Genomic DNA, 24401 nt, shown 5'->3' on the forward strand with positions numbered 1-24401 from the left:
GTCATGTATTAAGATTTCATAGGCCCATGGCTCATGTTGTTTTATGAAATGCAGTGCCAGCCAGGTGTCATAAGAAGAACCTTGCTGGAATAGATCAAAGGCTCATCTAACCCAGCATCCTGTTCTCACAGTGGCCAACCAGATGTCTACAGTAAACCAGCAAGCAGGACCTGAGTGCAATAGTGCTCTCCCCTCTTGTGATTCCCAGCAGAAATATACTGCCTCCAACAATGGAGATATAATGTAGCCATCGCGGCTAGAAGCCACTGATATCTTCCATGAGTAATCCTCTTTTAAACCATCCAAGCTGGTGGCCATCACTACACCTTGTGGGAGTGAATTCCATAGCTGAATTATATACTGTGTAAAGAAGTCCTTTCTTTTGCCTGTCCTGAATCCTCCAACATTCAGCATTGTTAGATTGTCCCACATTCCAGAATTATGAGAGAGAGAGAAAAACTTCTCCCTAGCCAGTTTCTCCACACCATGGATAATTTTATACACTTCTATTATGTTCCTCCTTATTCACCTTATTTCTAACCTAAAAAAGCTCCAAATGTTTTAACCTTTCCTTAGCTTTTTTATCTGTTGGGTCATCACATCTGATTGGTGGTTCTGTCCTGAGGTCTCAGACAGTGGTCTTTCCCAACCCAGCTACTGAATATGTTTTTCACTGGCAATGCCAAGAATTGATCCTGACTTGTAGATGCAAAATGTGTGTTCTGAGGGATGAGTTCCTTTCCCAGTGATGCACAGAGATACAAGAGCGATAGTCTTTTTCTTTTTCTTTATTTGAGGAACTTCTAGCTCATTCTGTTCAATTCCAGGGCACAGTATAATATAATAAACCTAATGTAGAAAACACAATAAAACCACATTGCATATAAAACTAGCATAACCATAAAATAACAAGAGGAAATCAGTACATCCAGCAGGAGAGGGCTTGCATGATTTTAAACTGCCTCTTGGCCAAGTCATCAAAAATATAGGGATGAAATTATTACATATGATTGCTTAGTTGTTGTAGCAACAACGAAGATGCACAAGGAGTACACGACATAGATTATGTCGTAATGAAGCCTTTCTCAATCTGGTGCCCTCCACATGTTTTACATTACAACTCCCATCAAACCCATACATAATCAGTGGCTTGGGCTGTGGGAGATGTACTTGAAAACATCTGGAGGGCACCGGCTGGGAAAGATTGTTCTAATGTTGGTAATCTTATCTATTTTTTCAACTACAGAATGTTTGGTGGCAAACCAACCCATCATAAATGTTGATTTTGGACAATAAACAAGCCATGATCATCATACTAGCAAAATATGTAGCATCAAAATTGCTATCATATGACTGTCACCCATTGATCTTTTAAAAACAATTGTCATCAATTGTTTTAAATGTATTGATTTTGTGGATTTTTTGGTGCCTTGGGCAATCTGTGGGAAGACAGGTTATCAAAATGGACTGAACAACATCATCAACAAATGCTGGCTGTAATTTAAAGAACTCAGATGCTTTACAACTCAGCCATGAAGCTGGCTCTGTGACCTTGGACCAGTCATTCTCTCTCAGCCTAGCCTAACTGATCTCACAGGGTTGTTGTGAGGAAAAATGGGGAGGGGAAGAAGAGCCATGTTCACTGCCTTGAAATCCTTGGAGGAAAGGTGGGATATAATTGTAATAATTAACTAATAATAATATATTATCTCACTCTTCTCTAAGAAGGAATGAAAACTTGAGAATAGCTAAAGCACATGCTCAAGTCAAACTCAAAGGATGGTGAGACAGTTTATGAAGCTTGGAAGTTCCCCTCTCTCTACTCTTTCCCCATGCAAACCCACCAGCAAGTTGAGTTGCATCCTAACACTTCCAACATTTTTGTTCTGTGAGTAACTCCTTAACATTAAAGGGATTTCCTTGCAAATGTTGGGCAGTGTTCAAGAGAGAACAGCCAGAGTGGTGGCCAGGCCCCAAATGCTTTGTCCCTGTGCATTTCAAGTGAAGAATACAGTGAAGGATGCTCATCTTCCAGCAAAGTTTGCCTACCATCCAGGAATGTAGTCGTCTGGAGTCTCGGGGGAGAGTCTTAGATCCTTTACTTTTTGGGGAGCAGTGGCCCAGCTGAGTCCCTATGTCTCCAGCATCCTATGAGCCAATCAGCATGAAAGGGGAGTGTGTTAGCCACTCAGAAGAACCTTCTAACATACTTCCTTATCCTTTCCTGCTGATTGGAGCCAATCAGAGTGAAAGGAGGTGAGTCAGCTACTGAAAAGACTCTTCTCAGTAGCTAACACACTCCCCTTTCATGCTGATTGGCTCCTAGGGATGTATGTTGTTGTGGGAGAAGGCTTGTGCATGAAGGATTGAAGAGCGTGGAGATGATGATGGAGGTGAGTGAAGGGGCATGGGTGTGAGGGGGCATGGTGTGACTATCAGGAAGGAACCCTGCACTTCTCAATTTCCAATACACTACTGCTATAATCAGAGGTATTCTCATCAACACAATTTGGGAATGGAGGATAAGGCTATCAATAAAGGGGTTTGGACAGATTGCTAGTCTGAATAGGAGTTACTGTGAATGGCAAAGTAGATAATGGGAAATGGGTAATAGCCACCTGGTGATCTATTTTAATTTTTGTGTGGTTTTTATTGTATTCTAACTGTTGTAAACTGCTTTAATATTTTAATATTTAATGAAATGGTGGAATGAAATTTTTTATAAATAAATAAATAAATAAACACCTGCCTTCATTTTCAGGATGTGTTTTAGGCCCTCTCCTATTTAATATTTAGCATATACAGAGCCAACAATGAATAAAGAAATAGCTCATCACAAGCAGGAAGACTTTCCGTGGAGATGCAGCCAAAATGCTTAGGTATTGTGTGCTCACTTGCTGTGATGATATTACCCAATACTGGAAAACAGGAGTCCAATATTTCTGCTACATGAAATTGATATGAGTTGGGAAAATGGGGAGATGAGCTGTTCATATATTCAGGCATATGGGTAATAAACTTATTTGATAGGTCAGGAGAAAATGCCAAGCTGTGTTCCCAACCACACTTTCACATTACCTCCTCATATATTTTTTTGGTCATTTTTTCCTTTTGGGGAACCAGTTTTTAAAAAGAAGAGCTTGATTTTACATCCACATTCTACCTCCACCTCTTACACACACACAAACACCACCTTGCATTTTTTTTCTCCTTCTCTCAATAATGAGTTCCTCTGGTGACAGTGAGTGCTGCCAATTGTGTGGGAAACACTCAATCCACTATGACGTACAATGTTTTCTGTTGCAAAAGTTAAAAGCAATTTTGGTTTCTAGGGGGAAAGGAAAAAAATAGGTGTGAGAGAAGAATTATTGTGCTGATGACAAATTCTTCAATTTCTACTCCCAGATAGCCAGCAATACACATGAGTATTTCACAGCTTGCAGTTGCCGTCACATCTACTTACACAGACCAACTTGGACTTTTTAAGACAAAGTTGGTGTAAGATACTCAGGAGCAGCTCAGCTTTGAAACTCAAGTCAGGGATGGCTTTACTACTAGGGGATGAGGTAGGTATGAAGTGGGCCCTTTTGGTCTAATATCCAAACTGTTAACTCGCGCATCTGTCATACAGTGACACATGTTTGCTTTAAAAGCAGGGGAGATATGCAAGCACCCACTTCAGATATCACATTTGAAGCACAAAAAGGAGAGACAACTCACTCATACTCCCATATCCCTCTGATCTTATGTAACAGCTGAAATTGCCCTGAGGAACGTTTCCTGGAGATTGCACATTTAGAGACTGCTCTTCTGCTGTGGCATCAAATGGAAGGAATTTTCCCTTTCTCAGTGCTACCTTGGTCACGTTCTGCTGATGCTTTGGGATAATAGAGGTCTTGATCTTATGAGGAGGAGGCAGGAAATGGTTTAATTGGCCACCCTTCAGGCCTGTTTAATTGGAGACCACAGGCAATGAGTCCAACAGACTTGAAGCTAGTTGCATTTCCAGAATCTCACTAAAATATGCATCTGAAAATTGTTTTCTCCATATGTATATATACTCCCATGCCAATACAGGGAGAATCGGAAGCTCCTCAAGAAGCAACTAGGGATCAGAGATCCCTCACTCATCAAGCCAACCAGGACTTCATTACCATTATAGACTGTGCAACACTAGCAAGCACATTGTCCAAGATGTTCCTCTGTTCCTAAGGTAGACTTTCCTGGCAATCCATATCCACATAGCTACTATTGTACATTTCAGGGCCACAGAAAGTGGGTAGAGAAAAAAAAACAACCAAAGGCAGAATTTACTGTATATGTCAGCTCACATCATGTCCCCAAACACTCAGCTAACAGATCCCGAGTCAGTGTATACTATCTCTGTCCGTACTTATCTTTGTGCCACCTCACAAAACCCATATTATTAAATTGTCCATGCTGTAATCTACAGTGTTATTTGATAATTTATTTGAGGTAATGCCAAAAAAAAAAAAAAAGAGGGGGGAGAGGAAAGAAAAAAGTTACTCCCAGTTATGAGGATAAAGCCATGTGAAAACAGAATTACTAAAACACTTTTCTATTAAGAAAGGGGTGTGTGTTCACTTTTTGAATAGCCATCCATCGATACTGAATATACAGAGTATACCTAAGTATATGACAACAGGGAGAATAAGGCAGTGTGGTGACTTAAACCTGAGGACATAAAAATATAAGAACACTCTTGCTGGATCATATCAAAGGCCCATCTAGACCAGCATCCAGAATTCACAGAGGTCAACCAGATGTCTGTGGGAAGCCCACAAGCAGAACCTGAGTGCCACAGTGCTCTCCCCTCTTGTGATCCCCAGCCATTGGTATTCTCAGGTTTATTGCCTCTGACACTGGAAGTGGTATATAGCCATCATGCCTGTTGGCTAAAACACTCATTTGGACCTCATCTGGAAAAAGGCATCAGGGAAATGAAACTGAAGAAGAAACATCCATGAGAGGAGCTCTATTCAGGCATTCACCTGACACATGAGGGCTTAAAACATGGAGAAGGAGAGGAAGGAGTTTTTGCATGCATTCACTTGAATGCACTTGCATGTGCATGTCTGTCCTTGTCCATGTTTTAAGCCCTCATGTGTCAGGTGAATGCCTGAACAGAGCTACTCTCATGGATCCCTTTGAGGCAGCACATATGCTTACATGTTCAAGAGGAAACAGTCTCTGGAGTCCAACAAAAGAAGGAACACCGTTTCCTTGTTTCCTCCAGTCCACTGAGAACAGTTGGAATGGCTGGAAACTGTGCATAATTGGAAAGGAGTAGTTAACTTCTCTCTAGTATTGTCTGGCATTTGGCTCTATATGCAAAACAAACTCAGCAACATAAACTGGCCAGAGCAGGAATACACTGTGATGGACTTCTGGATGTTTGGTCCCTGTTTTTCACATATGTCAATCACTGTGGAAGTGGAATGCACCCAACGATTCTGCAGCACATGTTTTGGAGGGACAAATTTGAGTAAAGCTTAATTTTACCATGAAAGAATGATTAACATCCTGGAATGCTTATTTATACAGGTGATGTTATGATGTCACATTTCTTTAGATCTATTTAATAATAATATATGTCTTAAATATATATGAATGATATCCCCAGCTATAGGAAGTGCAAAAAAGTGGTGCAAAAGAAGAGATAGCGGCACTGTTTTCCATTTCTTCACCTCTGGGGTTATAATAGCAAAGGCCACACGATAATTTATTTGCATTATTTATAATTACTCATGTTTATATCCTTTCAGAAACAAAGCACTAAAGCTGTAGTGTCACCTGATTGTTGAATTCACTCTTTTCCTATGTTCTGAAGTCCCTGTAATGCAACTCATCTGAAATCTTGGGAACAAGAATTACCCCCTCAAGATTTGTACAGAAGGCACATTCTTGAGTCAGCTCTTGTATGCTAAAAGTGGAAATGCAGGGATGGAACAAAGTATCTTGTACTGTTTGTATTAGCTGGGCTAGATTGCTGTGCCTGTGTGTGATAGAGATACATGGGGGACTAGGAAAGAATGCACATGCAAGGGCTGGATGTACAACAATCCACTTTGAAAACCACTGCAAGGATGCAACCTTCAGTCGTATTGAGGCCACTTCTAGGTTGTCACCATTTTGTGAGTGGCATTCAGTGGCATACTGGCAAATTCAAGCTGAACAGTTTAAGTGTATTTGATGCTCTTGTGCAACAAACCTGCTTCAAAAATTAATTTGACTTTGTGGGGTAAGGAAAGTGATAGGGAAATGCACTGTAAAGTGTGGGATATTGATGTGAAACTGTACAACCTCCCCTCAAAGAAATCAGAATGAATGCTGAATGAACAGTGGACATTGTATACTCTCCCCATAAACTTTAAGCAAACAAACCAGGATGAATGCACAATAAACAGGTCATCTGGAAGTGACCTAAATGTAAATTTAAATTCTGCATATGAGCAGCAATGGTGAGGAACTGGTTTTGGACAGCAATGCTAGCATCGTCACTGCAATATGCTGACTGTCATCAGCTTACCTGATAAGCCTCCCACGTCCATTTTCTTCAGGTTCTTTGCTTCTAGGATGACAACAGTCAGCTTGCCAGCAGTAGGCACATAGCGGAGAGAGAAGCAGATGTCACCAAGCTTCTCTTGCTGCAAGAGAAAGCAAGGAGAGCTGTCATATGTATATCCTTTTTCAAAGAGTACATCAAGAACATTATTTGAAATTGCAGCTTTTAATATTTTATTTCAAACACTTCTTGCAAAGCAACATAACAACCAGAGAGATGAGCCCCTGAGATTTTACTTGCTAATAAATAGTCGTGGGCTAATTTACAGATTACATTTTGCCTGCGCATGAAAATATGGAATGGGTCACCCAGCCTAACAACCTCAAATCCCCCTCCCCAAATATAACATATGAATTGGCTCTGGTAACAAAGTTCTGTGCCAAAATTTGACGTTGGGCATTTCAGTTATTTTTTTAACTCCTGGACAGAGGGTGTTAGGTCCTATTAATCAATGGACTGAGGTGTTTAATATTACACTGGATCTCATAGATTGTGATGGGACATAAGCATGCCTAATTATTTGTTTGGACTATGTGCATGGTTTTTCATTTAACCCAATAATATCATACAAAAATGGTCAAAAGTACTGAAAATCATTCATTACTGCTTGACATTCCTAAGCAGTTTTTCTTCACCCACCTTTCAATCGTTTTAACCAGTTAGCCTCCTTCAGAGTTGCAAACATGTTAAGTGTACTAATTCCATTAAAAAATTGCAGAAAAATATGGTCCTTATCTTTTAAAATGACGCATTACAAATGTGTATTTTTCTGCATCCCAAAATGTGCTTGTCATTAGTTCACATCTGGCCGCTGAAAATTATTAGAAACCCCCTCAGCACAAATATTGGATTAGTTGTGGGGTGCAAGAATAATCAGCACATCATCAGTTTTGTTGTCAGAAAAACAGTGAACTATTCTCATTCTCATAACGCTTGTAATAAAACAGACCATTTGTGAGAGGCATTTTGCTTTTTCATATATTCAGCAGACAATACAAGTGTTTCGCAAAGAGACACAGTGGTATCTACCAGATGTCATTAATGGTTGGAAGTCCTTAGTTTTGTTCACAGCCCAACAATATTACCGAGAAGACCCTACAGCTACAACTGATGGTGTTGCGTTGTTAAAGGCCTTCCTATAAATAGCACAATTCCTAGCACACAGAAAACTTGAACTGCAGTTATAAGTTACAGAAGCTTTGTATTAAATGCAAAGATGAATACAGCTGAGCTTGAAGACACCAGAAGCTTGTAAGCACAAGACCTCATGCTGCTCAGTAATGATCATTAGGATTATTAGACTGTCTGTCTGCTTAGATCTATGCTCAGTGCTACCCTGGGAGAAGTCACAACATTGCGTTCAAAAACTGGAGAATCAGGTTACACTAAACACTCTAATTAGGCATTTTGGGCCTCCCTGATCTTTTTGACAGACAGCTCTCCTTATGGTATTCAATTTAATTCCACTGTCACTTTAGGGAATATGATAATCAACTTTGAAGACAGCCTTCTGTATACAGAGAAGACGATCAAAGATCATGGATAGTTAGAGCCTATGTAAACATAAGGATCCTGAATCATATTTAAGGGATCACAAGCAGGCTGCTGAAGCTTATATATATCCTCACACAGCACGTCCCATGTCCTTCCCACCTCCTGCCTGAATGATAGCTTACTTTTATTTTGGCACTAACCTTAATCAGAGTTAATAATGTTAACAAGAGTTTGCTCCAAAGCAGGATTTGAAGCCAAAGTTTGAAGCTGGTTTCAAAATCCTCAGTCCTGGTTACTATTAACCAGGTTAAGGCTAACAATTGAAATGGGCAATTATTCAGCAGTCATAATGACAATGTATATTCTTGAGTGCACAGCCAGAACCTCCTCTTTCCCATGCCAATTCTCTCTGATTTAGAGATGGTGTTCAAATATCCATCACCATCTGGGCAACCACTTTACCATCTAGCATACAGTGTCCTTTATGGGGACAATTCCAACACAGTATTTAGAGAACTCAATGTACATTTCACTCTTTTCTATTGTATTTTACAAGCTGGATTCAAAGAAGATCCAAGTTTGCACTGCCAGCCCTGCTCTACAAAGCACTAGTAAGCTATCTGTAGGTCACAGCTTGTGACACTTTTCAAATAAAAGGCTTCCTCAAAAGCAAAGCTCATGTGCTCTTTGAAAAGCCCACACATAGCGCTCTATCTATCTATCTATCTATCTATCTATCTATCTATCTATCTATCTATCTATCTATCTATCTATCTATCTATCTATCTATCTATCTATCTATCTATCTATCTATCTATCTATCTATCTATCTATCTATCTATCTATCTATCTATCTATCTATCTATCTATCTATCCAGATAGAGAGATAAGTAGAAATCTGTTTGATGTGTTCCATAGATATATCCAGAATTTCAAAGATATTCCTTTGGGATAAATTATATCTTCCAATTTTGAACCAGAGAGTATGCCATGATGTACTTTGGCAGCCAATATACAACAATAAAAAATCCTAGCTAGCGGTGTAGTTTTGTAAGATAATTGCAAATCCCTGCCAGGTTAAGAGGTACAGAGGAGTGCCTCCGCTGAGGTGATTATCTCACAGAGGTGCTTTATTGTCATTATGATTAGCTTTCAACTTTTTTTGTATAAATAATTTATTTTAGCCATTGCTCTGATCACAGGATGGAAACTTTCAGCTAGTGTTAGAACTGTCCAACTGTGAGGTTCATAGAGGTTAACCTCTTCCCTTCGAACATTCAATTGCCAATCAGAAGGCTCCTTCTGCTTAAGCAGCTTGATAATTTCTTTACACATAAAGCTGCTGCTGCTACTGAACAGAACCAAAATGAATTCAAAGCTTTAATAGATAGTATAAGCAACATTTTCTGCTTTACAATAAAGGACAATTTAAAGCACCACTGAGCTAGAAACCATCCTGTTAGCAAAAGGCTGAAGTGGCTTAATTTTTTTAAAAAAGATCCCCCCTTCCTACTCATATTCATCCTAATGACGTACTGAGAAAAGTAAACCCAATAAAAACAAAAGGAAAATATGATGGGGATGAAGTTAATACTCTTTGGTCCCTGGGAAGTGATAAGATTTTGTGGGGTGCCCTCTTGATTGGCAAAGAACAGGAGATCCACAGGCAGAACAGAAGTTCTGCCCACAGAGGCCTCCTTGTTGTAGCTGCATTGGTGCACAAACAGCAGCAGGAGAGACAGAAAGGGGCATGCCAGGGGTGGATTGGGAGAAGCTTTGGAGCCACTGGAATCAAAGCCCTCCCATTCCCCTGACAATATGCCCCTGGAGTTGGGGAAAGGGAAACATTGCCCCCCAAATAGAAGACAAACAAATGGAGAAATACCCACCCATCCACCAATCCACACACACTTTTCACTTTGCTGGCATGAACCTAGTAGCGCTTTGGGTTTGGTGATTCCTCCACCTAGGATTCTTCCTCCCCCACCTCCTTTGGATTGCTATATTATTGTTGTTGTTGTTATTATTATTACAAAAGTTACAGCTATACTGGCTGCCTGTACAATTCCAAACCCAATTCATATAGCTCAAGACCATAAAATCATCTGGAACGCTTCTCCCAATATGAACCTATCCAGACCCTCAAATCCAGGTCCCAGGCTCAGAGGGTGGTGACAAGGGAGAGGACCTTTTCAGTTGTGGCTCTGTTTGTGGAATGCTCTCTCCAATGAGGTCCACCTGGCACCTTGGTTGACATCTTTTTGGCACCAAGTAAAGACTTACCTTTCCCCCCCAGGTATTTGATAGATTGAGATGATGCTGTTTTTGGTATTAGTGTCCTGCCAAGCTTCCTATGGCTGTTACAGGAGCTGTTTGTTCAGTTTCATGGCAGAAGTGGAGGATCTCTGACCTCCAGGTCAATCATGGCCCCTCAAGAGGTCCAATTTGGCCCCCGAGGCTATGTCCCCGGGGATTTGAAGGTGCACTCCCATCGACCCTTTAGCTGATGGGCTGACCAGAGCACGCCTTCAAGTCCCTCTGTGCTTTTCCATGCAAAGGGGAAGGGATTTTGAAGATGCGCTCCCATCTTGGACAGATTGGATGTGCCTTAAGGTTTGCTTTGAGGTCCCCAAATTGGGGCTTCAAAGGGAAGCATCACCTGATGTTACTATGACATCAGGTGATTGGCAAGTGGGCAGCCCCACCCACCTGTTAACTCTGGCCCACCAGGGGTTGGGGAAATGAAGATCTGGCCCTCTGGGCAGAAAAGGATCTGAACTCCTGTTTCATGACATCATGTATTTATATTTATGTTTTTAATGTGTGGTAAGTCAATTGGAGACCTTCGGGTAAAAAGTGCCTAACAAGACTAATAAATAATAATAGAAATAATAAGAATAGTAATACAATACTTCTGTTTTGGGTGAATGAGAGTAACATTTTCTCAAATGATAACTGAATGTTCCAATGAAGAATGAACATAAACTATATTATACAGGCATGAGAGTGGCTGTATACTATAGCCAGCATGGATTTTTTACATTTTGCGATGTTAAATCGAAAATACCCCTCATGCCCTTCTACTGTTGCCCATAAGATCATTTCAAAACAAAACCTTACAAAACGTATAGTCCTGAACTCAGAAATGTTTGCTTAACAACCGTCTAAGTTTTCATGGTAATACACAAAACACTCAGAGAGAATCTAAAGTTTAATGTGTAAAAAAAGCCAGATCCCTGTTGGACTTCTTTCTGTCAGTGGACTCATAATTTGTTGAAATTAATTAAAAATCAGCCATGTTCACAGAGTAACTATAATCCTGTTACTGACCTTGCCCCATACTTTGACCTTCATCTTTTGCGGTTTAAAGGTTTTTTAAAAATGCATGGATGATTTTTAAATGATTTAAATGGATGATTTTTTAAAAGAAATTTAACATTGGAGTCAATGATAGCCAGGTATGCTCAGTAAGAACCAACTGTCAGTGTTCTACAAGCCAGACTCACAGCTGCTTGGCTTGGCTAATCAGGGGGTCACACCCATGCCAGATATTTTTCTACTTTAAACAGTCATGGCTTCTCCCCAAAGACTGCTGGGAAGTGTAGTTTGTGAAGGGTGCTGAGAGTTGTTTGGAGACTTCTATTCTTCTGACAGAGCCAGTGGCCAGAGTGGTTTAACGGTCAGCCCCTCTTGTGGTGAAAGAGCACATGGTGAGTGGCAATATCTGAAATCAGGACTGCAGCTCGAAAGATGGAGAATTACATTTTTTTTGTATGTTTGCTGTTGAACTTCTTACTTTGCTTCTTTCCTATGTTACTACTATTTCTACAGAGAATCTAACCTTGAAAATTATATTTCTCTCATTATTCATTCTAGAAATCTGTATTCATTTCAAAGCCTTTTTATTGGTCAGTGTCATATGATGGTAAAGACAACCGTTTCTGTTTCAAACTGGAGGTTCTATTTCTATTTTGGTGTAAGTTTGATGTAAAATTAGACTGATTACATTGCTACTTAAGCAATGAATCTAGCTGTTGGAAAAAACAAACTTGCCCTGCCCAAAATGCATGTGTTCAGCCTCCTGTGCTTAAACCATTCTACATAAGGAAGGACTCTGACAAGAGTGGGACCCTGGGCTCCTGCTGGGAGGAAGGGCGAGATATAAATCAAATAATAAATAAAATAAAATAATACCTCTGCTGTGAAATCTATACTGGTTGCCAATTTGCTACCAGGCCAAGTTCAAGGTGTGCTTTCCATGTTACGGGTGCCACATAGTACTTGTTCTGCTCTTGTAAGAAATCAGTCCTTTAGTGTGACAGCACCTACGCGTTGGAACTCCCTGCCTATTGACATTAGGCAGACACCTTCATTGTACTGTTTTCAACACCTGCTAAAAACATTCTTGTTTAGGCAAGCCTGTCCAGGCATGTAGAAGCTATTGTGTTTTTTATCTGTTTTTAACTCATTAATGGTTTTATTATTTTGAATGTTTTTAAATACCTGTCTTTAACTGGTTTTGCCAATCATTTTACTGTTTTAATTCCTTCTGTAAATCCCTTTGAGGTTTTTTTTTTTTACTATAAAACGGTATATAAATGTTGTAAATAAAATACATAAATAAATTTTGGAGTCACTATGGCCCTTAGGTCTCTTTCCACTTTTAGGAACAAAGGAATCTACCTTATACAGACTCAGGCCATTTGATACCATATAGCTCAGTACTGAAGACATGGACTAGCATTGGCTCTCCAGGATTCCAGGCAACAGTCTCTTCCAGAGATTGAATTTTGGACCTTTGAATGCAAAGCATATGCCCTACCAGTGAACTACAACCCTTCCCCTGTTAAAAAAAGTATCTTTTAAAAGTGTTCTTTTCCGTTCACTAATGAATGCATATCATACCTAGGGCAGATGCACACTATTCATTTAAAGCACATTCAACACACATTTGAAGCACATGAATCACACCACAGAATCATGGGAACTGTAGTTTGTTAAGGGTAGTGGGAACTATAACTGAAGGGGGAAACTACACTTCCCAGGATTCTTTAGGGGAAGTCATGTGCTTTAAATGAAGAAATATTTATATAAACATGATTGTCAAAGATACTTATTATTTACACAACCTGTAAAAATATTTGTAGTGCAATCCTATGTTTGTTTACTCAGAAGCAAGTCCCAATGTATTCAATGGGACTTACTCAAACAGGGAAGCGTGCACAGAACTGCAGCCTCAAGTGATAAGTAACACTCACCTAACCCAAAATTCAAAAGCATGCCACTTTAAGCTGTTTTGCAACTGTTTATACTTTTTATGGTTATTCAATTTTAAACGGATTTATTACTTGTTGTGAGCTGCCTTGGTTTCCAATCGCCAATCCTACCTCACAGGGTTGTTAGGAAGACTCCATATATATACACACACACACTGGAGATGTAAAAATACGTAGACCCCATATAATAGTTTATCGTCCAAATGAGTTGGTCATTGCAGAACATTTTTTAAACAAAAAAATAAAATCAGTATTAGTTATCTACATAATAAAAGCAGTGATATCTATGTAAATCCTGCCTAACTGCTTTAAAAAATAGGATTGGAGAGGGAGAGAAAGATTTACAACACAAACACAGTACTTTACTATGTTCACTCAAAAGTCCCATTAATTTACAGCACAACCCTAAGCGTGTCTACTCAAAAGTAAGTCCTATTGAATTCAGTGGGGTTTACTCCGGGTAGTGGGATTAGAATAGCAGCTTTATTCCCAGAAAAGCAAGTATTGGACTAAAGCTTCGTATTGGGAAGGTTTTCAAAACACTGCCCTCTTCAACAGCCAAGGAAAATTTGCTTGGTTGCAGCTAAATTGTATGTATGCTTACAGACCATAAAAACTAACCTAAACATTCTATTTATACCATTTTGAAAAAAAGTAATTATAAACTGATGAACAGATGAAATTTTGCTCCAATAAAGTTTTTTTTTTAAAGATGTATCATATGGGTAGACCAGAGCAGTTTTCAAGCACTGATGGTGGGAGTGTGAAGTAATGCCTAATTTCTGGAGACAACTAATTATGATAATTCTGGATACCCATTCCCTATGGACCCCATTAGTGATACATCTTGGTTATCTGGGAAGATATGTCAGAAAAATAGATGTGGAAGAGGTTGCTAATTTAATTATGGAAACAAAAATAGAATTCTGATTCTATTTAAATCAGGTATATTGCTAGCAAATTACTAAAAGGCCAAAGTTGCAAAGATCATAAGACAGAGAAAGAAGACAAGCAAATTATTCTTTCTATGACAGAATGAATACGTTTATTTACTTCTGGAATGTAACATGAGCTTAATGATGATATAGATCTATTAGTGTCTGTGGAAAAGAACTACGACTGCTTGGCTGATGAATTATGTTCCTGGTGTAAAGACTACTGGATTACTCCAGTAATTGTAGGCTAGCTAATGCATGATCAATATAACCATATGTATCATGAACATACCCATTATATAAATGGGGGGAAATCCTAAAAATAATGATATAATCCAGTGTGGTTGCTTATGCACATACCACCATACTGAATCTTAATAGCAATGTGGTCAGCGGACCATAGCCCATTCTGCAAGTGTGGTGATCATTTTTCCCCAAGAAAATCTGTTCCTTTCATGATAAACATTTGTGTCAGTATTATCAAAACAACTATTGAGCATCCAAAGTTGCTCAAACAACAGTCAGCTCGTGAGGGGGCCAGGCAACTGAACCAGCCGTCTGTATTCACATGAATTGTGCCAATTAACCTCCTACAGAGAGCAGATTGATCATTCTGACCATAATACTCTGTGTGAGTCATCATATACGAGCCTTCTCCTTCTAGTATTTATAATTATTTTTAAACATTTCTAGAAAGTGCTTCTATCAAAGATGAAAACAAAAACAATTAATGCGGAAAAAGTGGCATAAATAAATACAGTCATTACAGATTAAAAATGCCACTTCATGGTCATCGGTTTCAAAGTGATTACAATCAGTTGCCCCTTGCAGAACTTAAGCTTCCATCTCAAGTACCTTTAGCCACGTATATACACTTTTATTTCCAAACAGGAGGCTGTGATTTAGAAATTAGACTGCCTTTTCCTTAAATTGGGAGCTAAATGTCTTTATCTCCTAAGTAAGGGAAACTACTTTCAAAATAAATAAAAAATAAGAGAATAAAGAACCAATTGCACTCAAGACATCAAAAGAACGATAGGATTTTGTTTTCATCTCTACCACATCCTCCACCTCCAATCCAAACACACACATTCTTATTCTTACATCCAATTAGCTATCCTTTAATGGTTGTATCTTATTCCATTCTGCCACGTGGCTTCTCCCAAGCTCCTGTCTGATCACATTTCTAAATGTCACTCATTTTTATGCAAACCACTGTGCAAAACAAAATTAATTTAGCTCTGAATGGCACATTAATATTATTACTTTTGACAGCATGGACAACTTATTAACTATAACATGTTGCAAGGCTCCTCTCTGCGAGAACAGTTTTTTAAGTGCTACACTGAGAGGAAATGTAATACATTCACAGAATGTTCTTTTTGGATTACCAGGCATTATAAAAAGTCACACACCAAAGCCTTCCCATAATTATGGTACAATTATGTAGCTATTGTAGCTGGTCCTAAAGATAATCTTTGTACTATTGTATTAGGGCAAAGCAAGCAATAATAGGTTGCCCTTGCTTGATCTTTAAAAACCCTCCAGTAGTAGAGCTACGTGGGGATTTAAAGTTCAGTTAATGCATTTCACATTATTGAGATATTGTCTTGGAATCTAAAAGTGATTGTAACTACAGATTGGAAGCTATAGATAGATCTGATAACGCACAGGCTAAAATCACAGGAGCAAGGTAATAAATCTTTTATAGCTGAATCGGTAAAGCTAACCTTTCCTTCCAATGCTGCTACAAATCTGTATAGCACCATGTTACAGAGCAAAGTAAGCAAAGGGCTCCTTATTCTGAACTCCTTAGATACATTACATACAATCTTTTACACAGGTATTTGTCTAGAGGATTTAATTTGCCTGAGCTGGTCTACTGCAGGGGTGTGGAACTCAGGGCCAGGGGGCCGAATGCAAACCTCTAGGCTTCTCTATCCAAACCTCAGAACTCTCCCGTGACCGCACCCCCTATCCCCAGGCCACAGTCTTCAACTCTTCTGTCTTCCAATCTTGATCTGTGATAATGCCTCTGGCTTACTGTTCTGCATGGCCTTCTGATTTTTGTCTGGCTGGAATGCAGTCTGCTGTACAAAGGTAACAGTCACAGCCAAAGGACAACAAGGCAGCAGTAGTGCCATTATTCACAAATGCTAATAAGCTTTCTCGATTGTCTCTAATAGCTCAAGCTCTCATTATGCTCCTGTCACTAAGGATTAAATAATCTGTCGTGTTTAATTTCCTTTCAAAGAGATGCAATTTTTTTATGAGAATGCTCACACAGCTTAGATTAAGGTCCATATTGGACTGGCCCATACCCTTGATCATGACCTGCTTACGAGGGCATTGCTTAAGAAATGTGCTCTTCCTGCAGTTCTGCTTCACTGCCGCAACCACCATCCTCTTCCTGCCTGTCCAGCTGCCATCTTGCAATTGCTACTCCATCTCTCTCCCCATCCATTTTAATGTACATGTATGCACATTATAGCAAGAAGGAATGGCAGCAATGAAGCAATAGAATATTCCCTCCAGTCTTCCTAAATCTCAAGACGTTTGATGCTACCCAGCTATGTAATTTTATTATGTACATTTATATTTTATTTTTAAAAAAATTCATGTATATTTTATTATGTCTAAATATATTTTATTTATGTCTAAAATATATTTTATTACTATATTATTGTTTTAAAATCTGTTTTTATAGCTATTTTAAAAAACTGAATATTTTATATGTTTATGTAATCTGCTTAGAAATAACTTGTTTAAGTAGTATATAAATCCTGCTAAATAAAAACATAAAAAATCCCTTCTCTGCTTCTGCTTAGGAGGGCAGTTAAAACCATTCTGATTAATCAGACTTTTGTGCCCTCCTAGTTATTTGGGCTGCTGTGAATTTTACTGTTTTCTTATAGTTGATTCATATTTTATAGTGCTCCACTGTACACTGCTCTGGTCTCCTTAAGGAGGAAGAGAATATAAATAATTTTAAATAAATAAATAATATACCCTGCCTCTGAAATATGCCTGGACAGCAGGCTGTTTGCAATAATAGCCACAAATGCTTGAATTGACTTCATTTAGAAACCAGAATTCAGCAGCTTCGGAACAGAACCAGAACCAGTCCAAATGTGTATCCATCATTTTCTGCAATATCAGGGTAACATCTGAAGGGAGAACTTGCTTTTATCTCCCCACCGTGCACGAGGTGTACCTATGAACAGGTGGAGGCAACATGACCCCTGTGGAGGAGCTGCATAAATTCTGCCTTGAAGGCGTTTGAATGGAAGAAAGAAAAACAGACGTGCCAGTCAGTTGCACAACCAGCTGTAGTGACTTCCTGCAATATCTGAAGCTGCCTTCAGATGAGACAAACATCAGGACATAGTTGACACAATAGGAAACTGGAATACAAATTACATACAGTAGACATACACTGAAGTGACATTACTATACAATCAGCAGCTGCAATGCAGTGAGGCTGTAACCCCACTCTCTGCTCTGATCTCTCTACTTCCTTTCTCCACTCTTTCATCCTCATTCAGCTGTCTTCTACACTCTCCTCACCTTTTCCCTCCTCCCATCTCACTTAGTATTTCATTTCAATGTATTTTTTTTAAAAAACAGAGGCGGGAAACCTCTGTCCTCTGGGTCAAATTAAGCCCACGAGGCCTTCCCATTTGGCCCTCGAGGCTTTTTTGGCCAAGCCATATCAACCTGCCCTACACCTGAGTGTATGTCAGGTGTGGAGCATATAAAGAGGTGGCTGGGCTGAAAGGCAGATCGAAAGCACCACCAACCAGCTAATTAGCAGCTCCTACAAATTCCTGTGCAAAGCCCTGTGCAGCGCAATTTGCAGGCAAGACAATTCGCTGGTCATCAGGGCTTGTGAAGTGCCATGCTCCCAAAGTGATTTACATTAATAAGTCAATCACAATAAAACATACTAACAGAATTAAAATTTTCATTGCATTATAGAAGTCAGTGAAAAATTGGCATCAATGGGGGGACCACCTGGGCAAAATGTTAAGTTTTTCATAAACTTGATGAGTTGACTACCCTGTTGTCCAACATCTCATCTCTCCACATGCTCCCTTGATCCTATCCCCTGTTGACTCCAGGTTCTGTATTCTATTGCCATTATCCCTCCTCTCTCTTCGCAATCAGTTTTCCCTTTGGCAATTTCTTCAGTGCATTCAAACATGCCACCATTCCCACTATTTTTGTCAATAAATAAATACTCCATGATGTAGCTAATTACCACCTGATTTCCCTTCTATTCTTTGCTGCTAAAATCCTGATTATTCCTGTTGACTTGACTTTTTCTTCCATCTCACTTGAGTCCCTAGAATCTGGACTCAACTGTCTGCAACATGCCCATGTAACTGAGTACAAGGTACTCTGTAGGCAGGTGGGGTCTGAGGTCCAATACAAAAAGCTTCTTTGAACCCAGTTTTCTGCTGTAACACCCATTTCACGGAAGGCACACTGTCTGCCAGTCAATTCTCCCCCTCAAATCTGTCCCCCTTTCTGTCAGCCAACTCTCACCTATCTCTTTTTCTCCTTAAATGACCACCCATGCACATGCACGACACACATACATGCCTTCCATATCACTACTCACACATACATACACATCCTTTCTCTCCCCAGAACTTCACCCATACAGACATGTACACCCCCTCTCTCCAAAGTTCTGTATATATGTATGTGTGCATGTCCCCACCTGCTCTCTCTCACTCTCTCTCACACACATTTCATAATGGGATACAAAACATTTTCTTCTCATTAGCCAAGTAACAAGTGTATTCTGATGATATATATTATTTTGGGTAGTTTACAAGTGGGGGGGGATTAAAGCATTTGGCAGACTTTGGTTTACAGAAGATTTGAAAAAGATTTATAAAAGTGTGGGGAAAGCGCATAAAGGTTTCATCTGTCCTCAGAATATTAGAACTTGGGATCACCAAAACAGAGCTGACTGAAAGGTGAAATTCACGTTCTGAAGGTGTAGCAATGGCTACAAGCTAAAATGGCAAATTTGCCATGGAGGATATACCTAACAAAGGCTATTAGCCAAGAGAGTTATAAAAAACTGGGCTAATGCTTCCATGGGCAGAAAATATCGTATCAGATGAAGACATCATAGGAGAGTCCATTGATTTCATATCCTCCTTATGAGCTTCCAAAGGCATCTAGCTGTCCACCGTTAGAAACAGAACACTGACTGGAAAGACCTTGGTTTGATCTGACAAAGTCATTCTTATATTCTTATGAAGCAACATGTCTTTTTATTCATTCCTACAATAATCTTCCCAGATTTATGACTGAAAAACTGTATTTTCATTATAGAATGTACATTCTCAATTAATTCACTGAGGAGTATTCACCATCAAGTATTTCCTTTCACCACACAGCCTGTCTAAGACTATTACAGCAATTTACAATGGGAATTCAATTGCTACTCTTTTCATTATTGGGCTTTGTGCAAGACATTCATTTCTTTTTGTTTAATAAATACATTCTGTCTATCATAGCTGCAATACAAAGTGCTCTAAATGTCAATTCAGCAAGTGGTTAAACTCAAGTGAAAATTCAACAAGATCTGAAAAGAGGCTAAGTGGTTACTATGGTAATCTCTGACATGGTCTAAATTGGCATTTAAAAACTGGCAGGAGCAATGTGAAGAAAATGACTAAGCTTTCTCTTTCTCAGGCTGCTCCTCCCAACTCTTTGTCTTTAACCTTTTCAGAAATGCATTTTTTCCTTCCATTGCTTTTTTGGCATCATCCAGGGAGCAATTCTCCTACACAAGGCACAGTGAAATAAATGTCCTGCTGGATTATTCACTTTCCAGTTTGCAATAGACAGAGGGCCTGTGTCTTTTTAAAAAAAATTGTACAGCACCTAAGTGTGATAAAAAAAAATAATCAGAGGGGAAAAAATTAGAAGCAACTTCATGATGATAAAAGCCAGGGATGGGGCACATCAGGCCCAGAAGCAACCAAATGCAGCCCTCTCAGGGTCCCTGTCTGGCTCTTGGCACTCTCTCCAGGCCACACCTCTCACTGGCCCAAGTGTTTTTCCCTGGCTGTAACATGTCCTTGAACTCTGATCATGCCTCTTGCTTCTCAGGATGGAGGGGTGTTTTGGGTGCGTATAAAAACCAGCCTACTGTGCAAAGGTAACATATATATTTGTTGCTCCACTCATTTTGCCTCTTACCCACCACTAGTATGTGGCCCTCCGAAGGTTGCCCGGAAGGGAAAGTTGCCCTCTGGCTGAAAAAGGTTCCCCACTTCTGATAATAACAGTTCAGCTGTGGAACCAATTACCGAGAGAGAGGTAGCAGCCTCTCCCTTGCTGGAGGTCTTAAGGTGAAGATTGGGCAGCCATCTGCTGGGGAGACCCTAGCTAGGGATTTCCTGCAACAAGGCCATGTGTTCTATTTTACAGTCCTTTGTTTGAACAGCTGTCAGGGGATAGCCCTCTGTTTGGAGGTGTCCTGTATCTGAAGAGCTCCCCAGTCCAACTCTGGCTTAAATAGAAAGAACCATATGAAGGGGCCTTGAAATTGCCCATCGACAGGAAGCGCCTGACCAGCAGACTGAGCAGCCACCCAGAGCCCCTGGTCACAGTCTTCCCTACTATGCTGAGATGTATTGCCATTCTATTTACATTATAATAATTACTTCCAAATTTGCATATATGCCTCTAAATTAGCATATGCATATTTTATAAATTTGGGCCCTCTTGTTCTTTTTGTCAACACATTTTCTCTTTTTGGGAGCTACATAATCTGCCACCCTACAAACTGGGATTAGACTAGATGGCCTACAAAGCCCTTTCTATCTCTCTGATTCTATGGGAAAAAACTCCTATAATACACATACAATTTGCAAAGTACCACAATTGTCTGCTGAAAGAATTTATAACTGTTTTGTGCCTATTGAAATGCTTGTTCTGGTAACAAGAGACTGGCAACAAGGTGGCACATTAGGAAGACCATTATGCAAAATCAACTACAGTATGCCACAACAGACAAACAAGAGAAATCCTATCTTGTCCTATATAGCTAGACATTTTGAGGGTTCCCATCCAACAATTTGACCTGCACAGATTGCATCAATAGCACTGTATTGATCTGGCACCAGTAACTGTGATATCCTCTCTCTACATTACACTGAGGAATAGCCATGCTGCAGATAAATAGGGCTGGATGGAGAAGTACTGACTTTGCACATCAGAGAAGCACTGAGAAAGCAAAGAGATTTTTTACAAAAAGGGAGATAGTTTGTGACATGCTGCTTTGCAGAGTGTTGTTTTAAAATAGATCTGGATTAGAAAGAAAACCCCAGCAGCAGAGGGTATGCACCAGGAGCCACTCACAGAGGCTCTCCCGGGTGCCTCCCTGCTGGAATTAGGTTTGAAAAAAATATTCTGTTGTAGCTGCCAGAATAGGTTGCTGTGTGTGTTCAGTTGCGCTCTCTCTCTGTAATGCACAAACATCAAGAATTGAGGTTTTATTTACTTTTTAGTCTAGAAATAATATTAAAAAAAGAAGTTCAGAAAATCCAGCAACTGGGTATGGGATTGGGAACTGTGTTGCTTATCACTTTCCCTGTTACAGGCACTTTCTAACCAACGACTATTTATTTATTTATTTATTCCACAGTCCTATGCATGAGTAGCAACTTCCAACATGTTCAGTGGGGCTTACTCCCTTAAGTTTGTTTCAAATTGCAATTTTAATATATAACATTTGCCAGATGTCTTCTTTACCCAAAGCGAATCAAGGTAACAGATAACATTTCTTTAAGACATGATAAACCCACTGCAAAACCAAATGAAAACAATATAGAAGCAATAATACCATAAGAGAAAACAAACCCATTCCATACAACCAGCAATACCGTATTTATTGATTGATTATTTATTTAATTTGTATCCCGCCCTTCCTCCCAGCAGCAGCCCAGGGCGGCAAACAAAGCACTAAAACACTTTAAAACATCATAAAAACAGATCTTAAAATACATTTAAACAAAACAGCATTAAAAACATTTTTTTAAAAAACAACTTTAAAAAAGGGTTAAAAACATTATTAAAAAACATATTAAACAATTCTGACACAGATGCAGACTGGGATAGGTCTCAACTTAAAAGTCTTGTTGAAAGAGGAAAGTCTTCAAAAGGTGCCGACAAGATAGCAGAGATGGCACCTGTCTAATATTCAAAGGGAGGGAATTCCACAGGATAGGTGCCGCCACACTAAAGGTCTGTTTCCTATATTGTGCAGAACGAACCTCCTGATAAGATGGTATCTGCAGGAGACCCTCACCTGCAGAGTGCAGTGATCGACTGGGTATATAAGGGGTATGACGGTCTTTCAGGTATCCTGGTCCCGAGCTGTATAGGACTTTGTACGCCAAAACTAGAACCTTGAACTTGGCCCAGTAGAAAATGGGCAGCCAGTGCAATTTTTTCAGCAGTGGGGTGACATGTTGGCAATACCCTGCACCAGTGAGCAGTCTCGCCACTGCATTTTTCACCAGCTGCAGCTTTCGGACCAATCTCAACTGCAGCCCCACACAGAGCGCATTACAGTAATCCAGCCTGGAGGTTACCAGTGCATAGACAACAGTGGCCAGGCTATCCCGGTCCAGAAACAGCTGCAGCTGTCTCACCAGTTGAAGCTGGTAAAAGGCACTCCTAGCCACTGAGGTCACCTGAGCCTTTAGCGACAAAGATGGATCCAGGAGCACCCCCAGGCTACGGACTTGCTCTTTCAGAGGGAGTACAACCCCGTCCAAAGCAGGCAACTGACCAATTATCCGAATTCGGGAACCACCAACCCACAGCGCCTCAGTCTTGCTAGGATTCACTCAGTTTATTGGCCCTCATCCAGCCCACCACTGAGTCCAGGCACAGGTCCAAGGCTTAAATGGCCTCTCCCGATTCAGATGTTACGGAGAAATAGAGCTGGGTATCATCAGCATACTGCTGACACCTCACCCCAAAGCTCCTGATGACTGCTTCCAAGGGCTTCATATAGATATTAAACAGCATTGGGGACAAGATGGTACCCTGAGGCACCCCACAGCACAGCTGCCATGGGGCCGAAAGACAGTCACCCAATGCTATTCTCTGAGAACGACCCTGGAGATAGGATTGGAACCACTGTAAAGCAGTGCCTCCAATACCCATCTCACCAAGTCAGCCCAGAAGGATACCATGGTCAATGGTATCAAAAGCCACTGAGAGATCAAGTAAGAACAACCGGGTCGCACTCCGCCTGTCCTTCTCCCAATAAAGGTCATCCATCAGGGCGACCACGGCCAGTCCCATAACCAGGCCTTACCCCAGACTGGGATGGGTCAAGATAATCTGTTTCATCCAAGAGTGCTTGCAGTTGCTGTACCACAACCCTCTCAATCACCTTCCCTTCGAAGGGGGTATTTGCAACCGTTCGGTAGTTGTCACAAACCAATGGGTCCAGGGTGGGCTTTTTCAGGAGTGGTCGAATCACCGCCTCTTTCAAGGTGGCTGGAACCACTCCCTCTCGCACTGATGCATTGACCACACCCTGGATCCACTCGGTCAGACCCCCTCAGCAAGCTTTAATAAGCCAAGAAGGGCAAGGGTCAAGAGGACACACTGCTGGCCGCATCATCGCAAGCACCTTCAGGCCGCATCAACTGAAACCGTTCCCAAGAAGTTGCAGCAGACGTTGCACTGGACACCTCATTGGGGACTACAGTAGATGTGGATGGGGCATCAAGACTGCTACGGAGGCGAGCAACTTTGACCTCAAAATGCCTTGCAAACAATTCACAGTGGGCCTCCGAAGGGTCTAAGACTCCATTTCCTGGAGTTTATGTCAACAGACCCCTGACAATACGGAAAAGCTCCACCGGATGGTTACTTAAGGATGCGATGGAGGCAGAGAAGTGGGCCTTCTTCACCGCCCTTACCGCCACACAGTAGGCACAGTTATGATGTTTTACTCGTGGCTGATCAGCCTCACAGCACATCTTTTGCCACTTGTGCTCTAGCCGTCGTCCAGCCTGTTTCATTGCCCTTAGCTCACTGGTGTACCAAGGTGCAAGCCGG

At 40.4% G+C, this 24401-nt stretch overlaps 1 protein-coding gene across 4 annotated transcripts in view; it reads right to left on the bottom strand.

Moving 5' to 3' along the window:
- The window catches only part of SYT1 (synaptotagmin 1), a 533241-nt gene that overhangs the window by 59063 nt on the left and 449777 nt on the right, over positions 1 to 24401 (bottom strand). For all 4 annotated transcript variants that reach the window (XM_061639659.1, XM_061639661.1, XM_061639658.1 and 1 more), the window contains one exon: positions 6551 to 6668. In XM_061639659.1, the coding sequence (XP_061495643.1) occupies positions 6551 to 6668 (118 nt within the window). The remainder of the gene's footprint in view (positions 1 to 6550; positions 6669 to 24401) is intronic.

This window comes from Rhineura floridana, chromosome 8 (genome assembly GCF_030035675.1).
Source record: "Rhineura floridana isolate rRhiFlo1 chromosome 8, rRhiFlo1.hap2, whole genome shotgun sequence".
Taxonomy (NCBI): Eukaryota; Metazoa; Chordata; class Lepidosauria; order Squamata; family Rhineuridae; genus Rhineura; species Rhineura floridana.